Source organism: Phaseolus vulgaris, chromosome 10 (genome assembly GCF_000499845.2).
Source record: "Phaseolus vulgaris cultivar G19833 chromosome 10, P. vulgaris v2.0, whole genome shotgun sequence".
NCBI lineage: Eukaryota > Viridiplantae > Streptophyta > Magnoliopsida > Fabales > Fabaceae > Phaseolus > Phaseolus vulgaris.
Window position 1 is genome coordinate 1217708 of NC_023750.2, and position 14323 is coordinate 1232030.

The following is a 14323-nucleotide window of genomic DNA, read 5'->3' on the forward strand; positions in this document are numbered from 1 at the left end:
CATCCAAACAAAACATTCTTCATCTTTTCTTTTGATCATTCATACATTCAATTTCCTTGCATAGTACAATTCTACATTTCCCTCTCTATAGATTCCTCAACTGCTCCAACCTGTCATAAGGGGACCTCATCTTTACATCACTTTCCTTACCCTGCTACAAAAATTATATCTTAATTTATGCTTTTCATTTTTATAATATTTTATCACCATTTTCTTAAGAATCTTGAAAACGATGATTATCTTGATTTGTGTTTTATTTACTGTTATAACTCATGTTCATTTGATGCTTTATAATAGGTGAAATATTTGTCTTAACTACTGTGAAAAAAATCAGATTTAGGATCTTCTTATTTTTTATGTGATGATAAGTTTGCTAACTTAGATTTTATTCATAGAAAATATTTTCATTGGTATAATAAGCTTATATCTAATCTTTACTTAGAGTTTTTTTTATTAATAGGTATTATATATGTATCGTTTTTGTTAATATATAAGTTTTGGTATAGTTTCTCACGTCTATATTTTTTATTTTCTTTTCTTTTTCTTATAATAATACTTTTTAATGCGAAAACATATAATTGTTGTTATTGAGATGTTAAATGATACCATGATAGCTTTTATAAAAAAAAAAATTATAATCTAAAACTTGGTGACACTACATTCAGTAGATGTTTGAATGATAGGTAAAATTGTATGAATTCACAGTGTAGAAAAATGGAAAAAGAAAAGAGATAAAAACAAAAAATGATAGAACAAAAGGCACAATCCCCAATCCCCATCACCTTTAGTAAAAACAACAACCTCTCATTGTTTATTTTCTGTAAATAGTGACAAGTTCTGACCCCATAGAACTCCCCACTCCACACCTAAAGTTAAAGCATCCATCTTTATTTAAAAAAAAAAATAAAAGTTAAAGTAGCAACCCAAACAAAACCTAAAGGAACCACGTCAGAGACAATACTAATAATATTCATAGTAACTGATAACGAGATCTTATTATAACACCAATTACATGACTTACTTTATAGATTAAGAAATGTAATTTGTGAGTCTATATTGATATTAAATAATTTACACTTAATTTTAAATATTTTTTTTTTCTTATATTCACTCAGTTAAAGGATTGTCTTCTCAAATAATTGTTAAAAGTTTTGATTTTCCGTCTCGATCGAAGATGAAGTATTTATTAAAGGGTACTCTGATTTTTAAATTAAAATTCGGTATATAGTGGTTGGAGTATTAATTGTTATTAAATATGATATTAATATTATTTTTAAAAATGTATTTATAGAGATAATTGGATACATGTGCATGTGGGTCGATATTTAGTAAATCTTATGATTAAGCGAAGTTTAATACATATCTGTTATGCTTGATTGATTATGTTAAAATAATCTATGTGTCTTCAATATCTAAACGTTTCATCTTATGTCAATACTTCTAAACTATATAATTGCGGTAATTTGGTGACATATCTTGACTTTTCTTCAATCATTTATGTACACTTAATTAACTTGTAATTTTTTTTATTTTATATTTAATTATTGTATAAAATAGTACCAACTATTTTAATGAGTAGAATAAAAAAATATTTTGAAGATTGTGTTACTTGAAATTACTTAAAAAAATTAAATTTTTATAAATAACTTTGAAATGTCATAAAAAGAATAATTTTATTATTTATATCAGGACAAAGAAATGAAAAATAAACCATTGTTAATATAATTTTAAAATAACTATCTTAGAATTCAACAAATTTATCGAATATTATTGTAAGATAACAATATAAAAACTTAGCACGAATAATTTTCTCTTATGAATATGTTAAGAATGACTTTTATGGTAATTATAATAAAATTAATACTTTTATTATTTATATCAGGACAAAGAAATAAAAAATAAACCATTGTTAATATAATTTTAAAATAACTATCTTAGAATTCAACAAATTTATCGAATATTATTGTAAGATAACAATATAAAAACTTAGCACGAATAATTTTCTCTTATGAATATGTTAAGAATGACTTTTATGGTAATTATAATAAAATTAATACTTTTATTCGTGAAAAATGATAAAAATTAAATACATTATTTTGATTAATTCTTTAATCAAATTTAGACTTTTATGTCATTAATTTATATAATAAATAATTCTATTAAATATTAAAATACTATAAAGAAAAACTCTAATTGTATGTAAAAATATAACATAAACATTACCACATGCATCTATTTGTCATTACAATTTTTATACATTAAATTGTTTTTTGAGTCATCTATGTTACTTTAATCTATATATTGTTTCCTTAATAAACAGATTTTAAAATCCTAATTCTTTTTAATTAACAATTATTATTCCACATTAGCTTTTAAATTATACACTTATTACACTTCAATGCAAGGAGAAATTCCAAATTCTCGGTAACCGACCCTACACTTTCCTTTACGTAGTTGCTTCCAAATACTTCATCACACATTCCATATAAAAATTTAAATATTAAATTTGGTTCTCCAAAAAATAATACAATCACATAGGTTATAATTAAGCTTGCTATATAAATGAACCATTAAAAAAATATTTATTTATACATAAATTGAATTGTAATACGTATAAAAAAAATATAATATTGAATATCCACACATCTAAGTTAGATTTCGCTTGAGGTCGATTTAGACCATATCACACTTAAGCAGGTTAAATATTAAATAGTGCATTTTTAATTACAGATTAAATTTTTAATCAGACCCAATAATAGAGGGTTCATAATATTTATATAAATATTGTAAACATTTTTGTTCTCGAACGAATGTTGGGTCCTAGAGAACGATTGCTCTTCCATTCTCTTTGGTCGGTCGTTATCACTGTTAACTTCCTGCTTCATCTTCCTCCTCTTGGTCATCTGGTTTCATAGGTTGGGACGATACCTGCAGAAGCACTATAACGCTCAAGTCAGTTAGGATGTAGGAACTCGAGTGTCAGAGTACTTTAGATAATGATGTACCTGGTTCTTGGAATTTGCGTTATTTATATTACCTTAATGGGTCTTCGTTGACGGGTCGGATTCGTGTTTAAGGTTGTGTGTAAATAGCCTTTAATTGTGGATTAACCTTGCTAACTTTGTCAACCCATGGCTCGTCGTCATGGGTCGGTCGGTCACGTGTTGTCAAGTGACCTTTTCATTGTGGTTAATTGGTTGAATGGTCGAGTTTCTGACAGACTCACTAAGTCAATCGGTCGTCCTAGTACAACTCTCAAAGGATAGTCCTAGTACAACTCTCAAAGGATTATGTATGTTATCTTCTAGTACTAAACACTAAATGTCAAGTGTCGAAATTTGACTTGAGCATAGGAATACCTTTTACAGATACCATTTTAATCCAAAATTGACTAAAACTGAAAGTTGAAGAGGGAGAGTGGTAGAAGATCAATTGAAAAAAAAGAGTGAGATGCAGGCCGATAAAAAAATTTCAGTTTTCTTCCCGTCCCCCCAATCCCTTTCAAGAACATAATTAATATCTAATTTTATATGAAAGTTTAAAAAATTTATTGAAATGAAAATTTGAATAGATTAATATTCTATATTATTATTTTATTTTAAAGATTGGTCCACATAGTATAAACCTTAATTTTGTGTCACGCCACGGCACTTTTGTTTTCTCGCTGTCCCTGGGAACCAAACAGTGCCACCAACCTTCACAACCTTTCACTGTCATCACATCACTCTCTCTCTCTCTCTCTCTCTTCCTTTCTCTGTCATCACTCCACACAGACAAATCACACTCCTCACTCATTCTTCTTCTTCTTCTTCACTTTCTCTTTCACTTCATTCTTCATAACATGACCAAACCTCAAACATCTTTTCCTTACTTCCGGTTATGAATCCCCCCCAACCGCCGCAGCCCCACCGTCCCTCCACCTCCTGCCCCCGCCACCCCGACGAAGCCTTCACCGGCTTCTGTCCCTCATGCCTCTGCGAACGCCTCGCTCTCCTCGACCCCAACAACAACAACACCCCAGCCACTGCCCGAAAACCCCCTTCCACCGCCGCCGCCGCTCTTAAAGCCCTCTTCCGCCCACCTGCCCTCCCCGAGCTCCGCCGCACCAAGTCCTTCTCCGCCTCCAAAAACGAACCTTTCTCCACCTCCTTCGAACCCCAGCGCAAATCCTGCGACGTCCGCGTCCGCAGCACCCTCTCCAACCTCTTCCACCAAGACCTGAACCCCCAAAACGACAACCCCCCACAACGAAACGACATTCACCCACGTGTTCTCGACCACCCCGAAGATAAACGAGAAGCCCAGGAAGAAGAAGAAGAAGAGAAAGACGAGATCAGGGTTGTGGAGGAGCCCAAGCCCAATGTGAACGAAATAGTTGAAGTCATTGAAGAAGCTGAAGTTGAAGTTGAAGAGATAGAGGAAGAGAAAGAAGAGGAAGAAGAGCTTGTTGCTATCGTTGAAGAAGAAGAGGAGGAGCTGAAGACAATGAAGGACCACATCGACCTTGACTCGTCACAAGCCAAGCAGCAAAAAGCGCGTGACTTCAAGGACCTCGCCGGAAGCTTCTTCTCCGCGGCGTCGGTTTTCAGCAAGAAGTTGCAGAAGTGGCGGCAGAAGCAGAAAGCGAAGAAGCGGAGGAACGGCGCTCTTCCGGTGGAGAAGCCGATCGGGCGCCAGTTCCGCGACACGCAGTCGGAGATCGCCGACTACGGCTTCGGGCGGCGGTCTTGCGACACCGATCCGCGGTTCTCCCTCGACGCTGGGCGGTTCTCGCTCGACGCCGGGCAGTTCTCGCTTGACGCGGGGAGGATGTCGTTCGACGACCCTCGGTACTCGCTGGAGGAGCCGCGGGCGTCGTGGGACGGATACTTGCTCGGCCGGAGCAACTTTCCGAGGATGCCGACGATGCTCTCGGTGGTGGAAGACGCGCCGATAGCACCGGTGCAGCATGTGGTGAGGACCGATACACAGATTCCGGTGGAGGAGCCGGTGAATGAGGACGAGGGTGTTCCTGGTGGGAATACACAGACTAGGGAGTATTACTCTGATTCCGGTTCCAGGAGGAGAAAGAGTCTTGATAGGTCTAGTTCGGTTAGGAAGAGTGTTAGTTTGGAGGTGGATGAGCTGAGTAACAATGGAAGTGGTGCTGTGAATGGGAATGGGAATTTGAATGTGAATGTGAATGTGAATGCTAAGGTGGCTCCTTCTGGGGTGGATTATGTGCAGGGTGTGAAAATGGGGTTTAATGAAAGGGATTTCGGGTCGAATTCAATGCGGGAAGATTGCTGTTCTGAGAAGATGTTTGATGTGGGGGTGATTGGGAATGGAGATGGGAAGGGAGGGAAGAAGGGGCGGCGATGGCGGTGGAGCATATGGGGGTTTATTCACCGGCGGGGTGGGAACAAGGATGAGGATGAGGATAGGTATAGCAGGGTGAATGGGGTGGAGAGGTCTTATTCGGAGACGTGGGGTGGTGATGGCAGAGGTGGTGGTGGTGGTTTTAATGGGAGGATGTTGAGAAGCAATAGTAGTGTGAGTTGGAGGAATGGTCAAGGGGTTGGAAATGGTGGTGGTGGGGTGTTTGGGGGTTTCAGGAGGAATGGTGTGCAGGGTAATGGGAATGGGAATGGGAATGGGAATGGGAAGAAGGGGAAAGAGGAGTTTGTGTTGGAAAGGAATAGGAGTGCAAGGTATTCTCCCAACAACATTGACAATGGTCTCTTGAGGTTTTACTTGACCCCCATGAGGGGAAGCAGAAGAAATGGGTCTGTGAAAAGTCGATCAAATCAAACACATTCTATTGCAAGAAGTGTGCTTGGATTGTATTGACATGGAAGAAGATCCACAAGGTGTTCTTTTGGTTTCATGTTGTTAGTTTTGCTCTGCATTTCTTGTGTAAACCACACATGCCCTATGTATTATTACTATTACTATTCTTCTTCTTCTTCTTCTTGATGGTTGGTTGGTTGGTTAAAGCACCCTGCATTTTTTCTTTTACACTGCCTACCATGCTTCTTCAGTTTAGTTTTTTCAGTGTTTCTGCTTTTGCTCTACGCTGCTGGGGTTAGTGAATAGTGACCTTAAAACTCTTCCTTCACACACACCATGTTCACTTACTTTAATTTGCCTGAAAATAAATGAGACATGTGGCTAGATTCATGGCGCCACTCAAAATATGCTTTGTCTTTGAACCTGATATGGTTTCTTTTTCTGTCTTTATGCTGCAAAAGCAATGCTGATTGTCGGAAGGGTTATAATTTGGGAGCATTTTAACCTGAATTTTGGCATGTTTTATATTCCTGCAAAAGTGGTTACAAGGTGGGCTCATGCCACCTGCAATTGCTCTTTGTCATGAGTTGTAGTTTTGAGTACAAGATAACTGGTCGATCCTTTTTCCCTTTGGCATCAATTAATCACACTTTATTACATGTGACTTATCACAGGCCATGGCCCCATAAAACATCCATCAACTCATATCACCGAATCTATGTCTAAGAAAATGTTAGAGTTTGAACTTTTTTCTAGTGAAGAAGTCTAACCACTGAGATTCATCTCAACAAAGGGTGATCTTAAACACATCTTTTGGAGATTATGTGTTAAGGGTATGTGAAAGTTAGAAATTTTTTACTGATGTGGAAAGAGAGGAGAATGGTATTGTTGTGGGGTTGTGGTGATGAAGATTAAGACAGTTGCATTTGGGGTTACCGAGACAATGAAGAGTGTGTGGACATAAGGAGGGTGTTAACAGGAACAAGACATGAGTAAAAGAATATATAGGGATAAGAGTGCAGAAAGGTGACCCTCCATGTTTGTAAAAGAAGAACAATTTTGCAGATTTACTGATTGACTTGAAACTAGAGGAATATTAATGCTACTGCTATGTCAGGTCAACGTCAACTGAAACTTGATAGTGCAATAAAGGGTTATTTTTCAGTAGACAAATATTACAAACCATAGCAGCTGCCTACCTCTTTCGTTCTTCTATTTGCAAACTCTTCTAATTAACTGCTCTATGTAATATTTACTGTGCTTTGGCTCTAACATGAGCTATGAGAGATGAGACTTTAAGTATTCCTATGTATTAAAAGATATTTATTAAATTTTTTATATTTTAACATGATTTTAACACAATTTTAAAAAGAAGAAATACATTAATTTTTTAAAAATTTGAATTTACTGTATAATTTTTTTATGATTACAAAAATAAGGAACAAATCTTTTGAATCAATTTAAAAAATATCTTTTTGTTACAAAAAATATTCGAAACATATTTATCAATTTATATAATTTATAATTATATAATATATAGATTCATGTTCTCATGTTTTATATTTTAGAGATTACGTACATGTAACTTCGGTGTGGTAGAGATTACATATAATGTAGTTTCTTGTGTTGTAGAGATTATGTGTTATATTAGTGTCTACTGCATAGAATATGAGTTACTCATTTTTCATTTTGCATGTAGAATGAAATTGTTAGACTAATAATTAATAATCCCTCAATGTTTATTTTTTTTATATCTTTCAGTGTACTGTTTAGAGATTAATAATTAATTCTTAAATGTGAAATCAAATATGTAGACATTTACTAAAATGCATGGTAATTGGTATTTTAACATGATTGTGCATGACTGAACATGAACACAATGTGTGTATTAACATGAGTATTGTAAAATAACTTTAAACTAAATTTTAAAATGAAGTGATTTAACTTTGGATACTTTTATATTGAAAGAAAGTTTGGTGCTAACACTGCAATTTTTTCTAACCTTAAAGTTACTTTTTTTCTTTATGAATTTTAGTTGAATTGTGCATTGGTGCAAGTACATGTAGTTTTTTTTTATTATGTATCATAAGAGATAAAATGACCAAAATTTACGTTAAAATTGTTCCAATACGTTGGTATGGTATTTTAAATATACTTTTTCTTTTTAATCTTTTGGTTATTTTTAAGTCGAGTTTTAAAATAAATAATACCTTAAATACATTTATATTAATTACGTTATCCGAAACATTAATATTAATCAAATTAAAAGATTTTGAATAATTAATTTTTATTATCGAATTAAGTAAGTATCAATATCTAATATAGAAAGAAGAAAGAACAAAAAAAATAAGACAGATTTAGACACTATTCTTAATCACATTGAATATTTTAGATGTAAGATAAAACATTTTTTTTTTGAAATAATATTTTTTAAAAGATTTTAAAATTAAAAATAGATAATATTTCAAATACGACGATGATTGATTTTAATGATATTATTTAAAAAAATTGTGATAAAAAAAACTTTTATGAGAGAGAAACATAATATTTTATGGAATGCAGAGTTGAGATTCTTTGGAATTTAGAATGCATTAGAATATTATTTGTTGGGAGAAGTTTTGGTGTGAGGGCATGCAGATTTTCTAAGAAGAGAATTGGCGAGCTTCGAGAAGTACAGGGAAAGCGGAATGATGCAGAATATATGGGTCGGTCCCTTCTAACACAAACAAATTACCTATGTGAGATTTGTCGGTCCAACCTCATAATTTTTCCTCTTTTTCAATCTTATTTATGTTAATCTTCACATATCATATATAAAACACTTCTATCTATCGAAAGAGTGTTGAGAGAACGATTGATTCTGCTTCTATCTTTGGTCGATTACTATTGTTCAAAGCTTCTTGTTTCTTTTTTCTCTTTTTGGTCGTTTGTCTTTACAGGCGGGGATGGTACCTGCAGAAGGCACTCCAATGTTTAAGTCAGTTAGGGTGTCGGCACTCGGGTGTCAGAGTACAATAGATAATTATCTGGTCCTTGGAATTTGTGCTATTTATATTACTTTAATGGACCTTTGTTGGTGGGCCGCATTAGGAGGTTGGTTCATGTTTAGAGTTGTGTTAAACAATCCTTAATTATGGATTAACCCTGATGACTTGGTCAACCCATGGCTAGTCGACATGAGTCGGTCGGTCACGTGTCGTCGTGTGACCTTCTCGTTGTAGTTGATTGGTTGAATGATCAAGTTTCTGACTGCCTGATCGACTCGATCGTCGTCTGAGTACAACACTATTTTAGCTTTTAATTATTGTTAGAGTATTTTAATTGGTAAGTGTACTAGTCGGGATTGGATAAAAATTTAATGTCCGATCAAAATCAATTGAGATCATCGTACTCAAAAAGAATTAACAATATTAATCAATGATAAAATATTAGGTAAATATTCTTAATTATGATTTATATCTTCAATCTAACCCAATAATAAAGAGTTCATGGTAATTATATAAATAGACACAAATTTCAAAAATTAGATATGTCATTATTCAGTACTACAAACACAATGTTGAATACCAAAATCTTACTTGAACATCAAAGAACCTTTTGTAGATATCATCCGAATCCGTAGTTCACGAAAACAAAGAAATCATTTAAGAAAAAGAAAGAAAGATAGACTGACCAACTAAAAAGGAAAGTAATCGTTTCCTTAATTACAATCCATTTCGAAACTGTAATTATTATTACAAATTACTAAAGATAATATTGATGGTGTTATATACATGTGTTTATCTAGGATTTAAATATGACACAAGTTGGAATAATATCTGTGTATTTAATGATAAAGAAAAACAAACTTACTCTTGGCAGAGATTTATTACAATTTGACATTTTAATTATTTTAATTTATGGAAGAATAATTATATTTTTGGTAGTTATGTTTTATCTATATATTTGAAAACTGAAAGATAGTTTAGTTAGCATAAAAAAAAGTGATCTATATATATACAAAAACCTATTTGACTTATATGGGATTGAATCAAAGTATTACTTTATACAAAGGAGTAATTACCAAAAACTAGTCATGAGTTTTTTTTTTTAGATATTGTAAAAGGAAAATGTCTCAATACTTAAATTAATGGCTTTATTAAGCATGTGATATTTTTGTTAAAAAATGATATCATAATTTTCTTTAAAAATAATTTCCACTCCTGAAGTTCTTGGAAACGCGATTGAGTCCATTTATTATAGCTTTTTTCAAGGAAAATCACTTTTGATTCAAATATTTTAAAAATGATTTAGTACTTTAGTTTAAACATTTTAGAACTAAAAGTGAAATCATAAAAATAAATTACATTTCCTATTATTAATTCAAGAAATTAAAGTTTAAATTAATATTACCTCTTTGTAATGGCTTAGGGTTATGAAAAGCAAATTGTTCTTTTAAATATTTAAATGTGTTAACTTTTTTCATGCAATCTTAAAATCATTAATTTTTATATGATATTGAAGGTTTCACATCAATTTAAAATATATAAATAAAACAATCTTTATTTTATAAATCAGTTTTATAAAAATAATTAAGTTTAAATTTAGTATTATCAATAAAAAATAAAATTTATTTTAAAAAAAAATTAAAATCAATTTTTTTATATTATATTTTATTATTGTACCGGTTGGATCCGCACGATAACTGGAAGTTCAATACTCGGTCAGGGTCGACCAACACAACTGAATCCATTATGTCTAAACAAAAGATTAACCAAACTAATCAATAGTCAAAATTAGGTAATAGACTCTTAATCACGATCCAAAACCATAATCCAACTCAATAACAAAGGGTCTATGATGATCATATAAATAGGCAAAGACTTCAAGAATAAGGTACATCATCATTTAGTACTAATAACACCGAGTGCCGAATACCGAAATTTTACTTGAATGTCAAAGTTCATTTTACAGGTATTATCCGAGCTTGGAGTTCACGAAGACAAAAAATAAGAAAGTGAAAGAAAGATACAATGACCATTTTAAAAAAACAGAAAAGATAGACCGATGGATCGAAAAAAAAGACAAACATTCTCGTTGTTAGAACCTTGTTCGAGAACAACTACTCTACATTTTTACTTTCTATTCGATCATCACTTTGAGTTATTACCATTTTTTTACCTAGATGGTCTCCAAAAGTGAAAGTTATTTGAAACCCATTAACCATTACACTCCCACGAAGTAATTTTTGTTCTTATTTACTCAAAAAAGTTGTTTGTAGATTTGTCATTTATCCCTATACCCGATTATGTTCAATCATGATGCGTTTGATGCATGTATCTTACCTTATTGGGAAAAAAAGTTTGGTTATTATTGGTTGGATTCTAAGGGCTAAGTTAGTGCGTATAAACGTAGTTAAGATCGAAGAGCAATTTATTTGTAGGTGACCAATAACTCCAAAAAGAAACATTTTAAACTGTGTTTTTTTATGAAGCTCAAATCCCATCACGTAGACATAAATTAGAAGTTAATGATTGTGGTCGAAGAAGTAAGATGAATGAAGATGTCCCACTAGGATATTGAAGGAATAAAATCCATCACCATTTCAATTACCAACTCTTATATCTGGTGCTTTCTCTCTTTTCAATACAATTTGTAAAGCTCTATTATCAACACAAGTCAAAAAAGTGAGGGGGAAAACATCTCCACATCTTGCACCAATGAAAGTTCGGTGATAAAGAAAGCAAATTACGGTGGAAAAACAAATATAAAGGAGTGTTGTGGGGCAGTGTAACAAAAACATTTCAAACAACAAAAACAAAAGGGTCTCACGACATTGATGGCATGTCTGATTTGACCATGTTGGAACAAAATTGTTATGGTTTTACACTTGTCTCTCTTCTCTCATAATTTATTCACACGGTTGAATACCTTCATTGCCACACCCTTGGGTAAATCATTGAAATATGTTATGTAATTGTCATGAGTGATAAATAAATAAACATTAGAAAATTGATGTTACTGAAATGTTGACTAGGTTTGTAAAAGAAAACTCTAGAGCACCCTAAACAAAATAATTTCAGTTCAATGACAAGAAATACATAGTATATATTATGCAGTACTTTCTGAGTTTTTAATAGATCTTTCTAAAAAAGGGAATGAGATGTACTCATGAGTTGTATTTTTCTGTTATTCTCTTTTGTCATTTTCTTTACACAAAAAATGTATATATATATTCTGAGCATTGATTGCAGAATAAGATAACAAACATTTCCATCATCTTTACTTATGTGCTTTTCTATTTTTTACATTGTTTTCTCACATGGTATCAGAGCTCCAAAAGGAGTTTTTCAAATACCTTCTCCATGTCTGAGGTTCACTCTCACACTAATCTTGGAATTACAAATTCTAGTCTTCATCCCTCCAGCGCTCATTACATTCATCCCACTGAAGAACCCAGTTATGTAACCATTACCCTTGTTCTCACTAGCTCAAATTATCAATTGTGGTCCCGAGTCATTCATATGACTTGAATCTCCAAAACAAAATGGGCTTTCTGACCGATGTTGTTACTGGACTTGCAACCACTGATCTTTTGTATGCGACATAGGAACCTTGCAATACCTTAATCATGTCTTGACTTCTCAATTCTCTGTCTCAACCTATTGCCCAAAGTGTAATCCGTGAATAAGACCGTAAAAATTTTAAAACATAATTTTTCACTTTTAAAAACTCATTTTCTTTTTAAACCATTTTAATATGCTTGTGTGTTGATTATAAACTTGTGAATACCTTCTCTTAAAGACTCAACGACATAAAATAAAAGCAAAAGTCTCTAAGATGTCTTCAGTATCTTCATCTTCAATCATCATCAAAACATCTCCATTTGAAACTTTAGGCACTCTTCAAGTCCAACAATTTTGAGCAAAGCAGGTCTTATCTATTTCTTTTAGGAATATAAGTTATCGTGTTCCATTTATACAACAAAAGATTCTAGAGGCATTAAAATGGAACTTACATTCAAGATACAATTCAGATTGTAAAATAATAATGGATAAAAATTTCGTTTGACTTTCAAATTCTATACAAGCGCCAAATCAAAATTTCTATATGAAACCTAGAACTAAAAAAGCTAATTCCAAATTAACTAATGTAGAAGTGAAAAAAATAATTTCGGATTAAGCAATCCAAATATGAAAGACATTAATTTTGGATTAAACAATCTAAAAGTTAAAATGCATTCTAGATTAGACAATTGAAACGTTGAACAACATTGAAAATAAACAATTCTAAATTGTATAATATAGAACGAAACAACTAAATTTTTAACTTTCAGTAATTTAAAATTTTTTCAGATCACTCAATTCAAAATCTTCTGCATGAAGAGATATTTTTGACATTTCTCACACTCCAAAGAAATGTAGAAAGAAACTATGGAAAGGTTTTTGCTTCCTACACCCCTTATAATTACTAACTGCAACCCATACTAGAAAAAGACTAAAATACCCTTCCTTGCACCACGCCACTATTGCCACCATTGTTCTTGTCATCGCTACCACTTACACCTACGTTATCCATCGTGATGCACTCTTTAAGAGAAAGAAGAGAGAAAGTTGTTACGTAAAACTCGTTCAAGAAGCTATCATTTATGTTTTCGAAAGCTTGTTCCAGAATGTATTTCATTTGTTTTGGAAAGCTCATTATATAAAACTTGTTTTGGTAATGGTGCAGTTAAAGATTATGGGGTTACAAGAAGAAAAAGCCTTGAGAAATGAGAGTTTTGGTGAGAGGTTGAGTAGAGCCTGCAAAAGCCCTTTTTCTTGGTTTCCCAATTGATACACTTTACAAGCTTATGACTGTTTCTTCCTGCACCTCCTTAGGTTCTTCTGCCACCCCATAGAGTAGCTTTCGGATTATGTAATCTGGACACGCATTTGAAAAAAGACTTCCGAATTATGTAATCTGGAAGCTAAAAAAGACTTCTGGATTACATAATCCGGAAACTAATCATGCATCTAAAAAAAGACTTCTGGATTATAAAATTTGGAAGCTAATTAATTATTAGAAAAAAACTTCTGAATTACGTAATTCGAAATATTACACAGGAATATTTTTGAGGGGTATTTTTGAAAATATGAAAGTGTATGGAGGTGGGAGAAGAATACATGGAGGTGCAGGAAGAAACAGCCCAAGCTTATCTAGACCTATTCTTACCCAACCAAGAGTTGATAAAGTTTTGCATTTATTGCAATGAAGTCTCAAAAAATTAAAAAAAATAGCAGTGTTATTTCTGTATTGGATATGAATACTTGCAGTATATTTTAGGGGCTTTTGCTTCCTAAACCCCTATGATTACTAACTATACCCCTACAAGAAAAAACCTAAAATACCCTCCTTCGTGCACCGTGCTGCGTCGTGGTTTACTTTGTGGGTGACAAAGTAAACTTTTCCAAATACAATTTATTTACATATTTTAGTAATTTTTTAAAATTATATACATTTTAATAATTAACCTGCAAAATTATCTAGTAAAAATTTATGAAGATGCTCCTACAAACTATGTACATATTTTCCA

General features: G+C 32.8%; 1 protein-coding gene across 1 annotated transcript; it reads left to right on the plus strand.

Moving 5' to 3' along the window:
• The first annotated feature begins 3648 nt into the window (after window positions 1-3648).
• On the plus strand, window positions 3649-5997 carry LOC137818936 (protein OCTOPUS-like). The gene has a single exon (XM_068622599.1). It carries the CDS (start codon window positions 3880-3882, stop codon window positions 5827-5829), a length of 1950 nt encoding a protein of 649 aa, XP_068478700.1. The 5' UTR covers window positions 3649-3879; the 3' UTR covers window positions 5830-5997.
• Window positions 5998-14323: the final 8326 nt, after the last annotated feature.

What these genes read in the sequence shown, in the direction of transcription:
- LOC137818936 (XM_068622599.1), top strand. Translation starts at nt 3,880, where the DNA reads ATGAATCCCCCCCAACCGCCGCAGCCCCACCGTCCCTCCACCTCCTGC.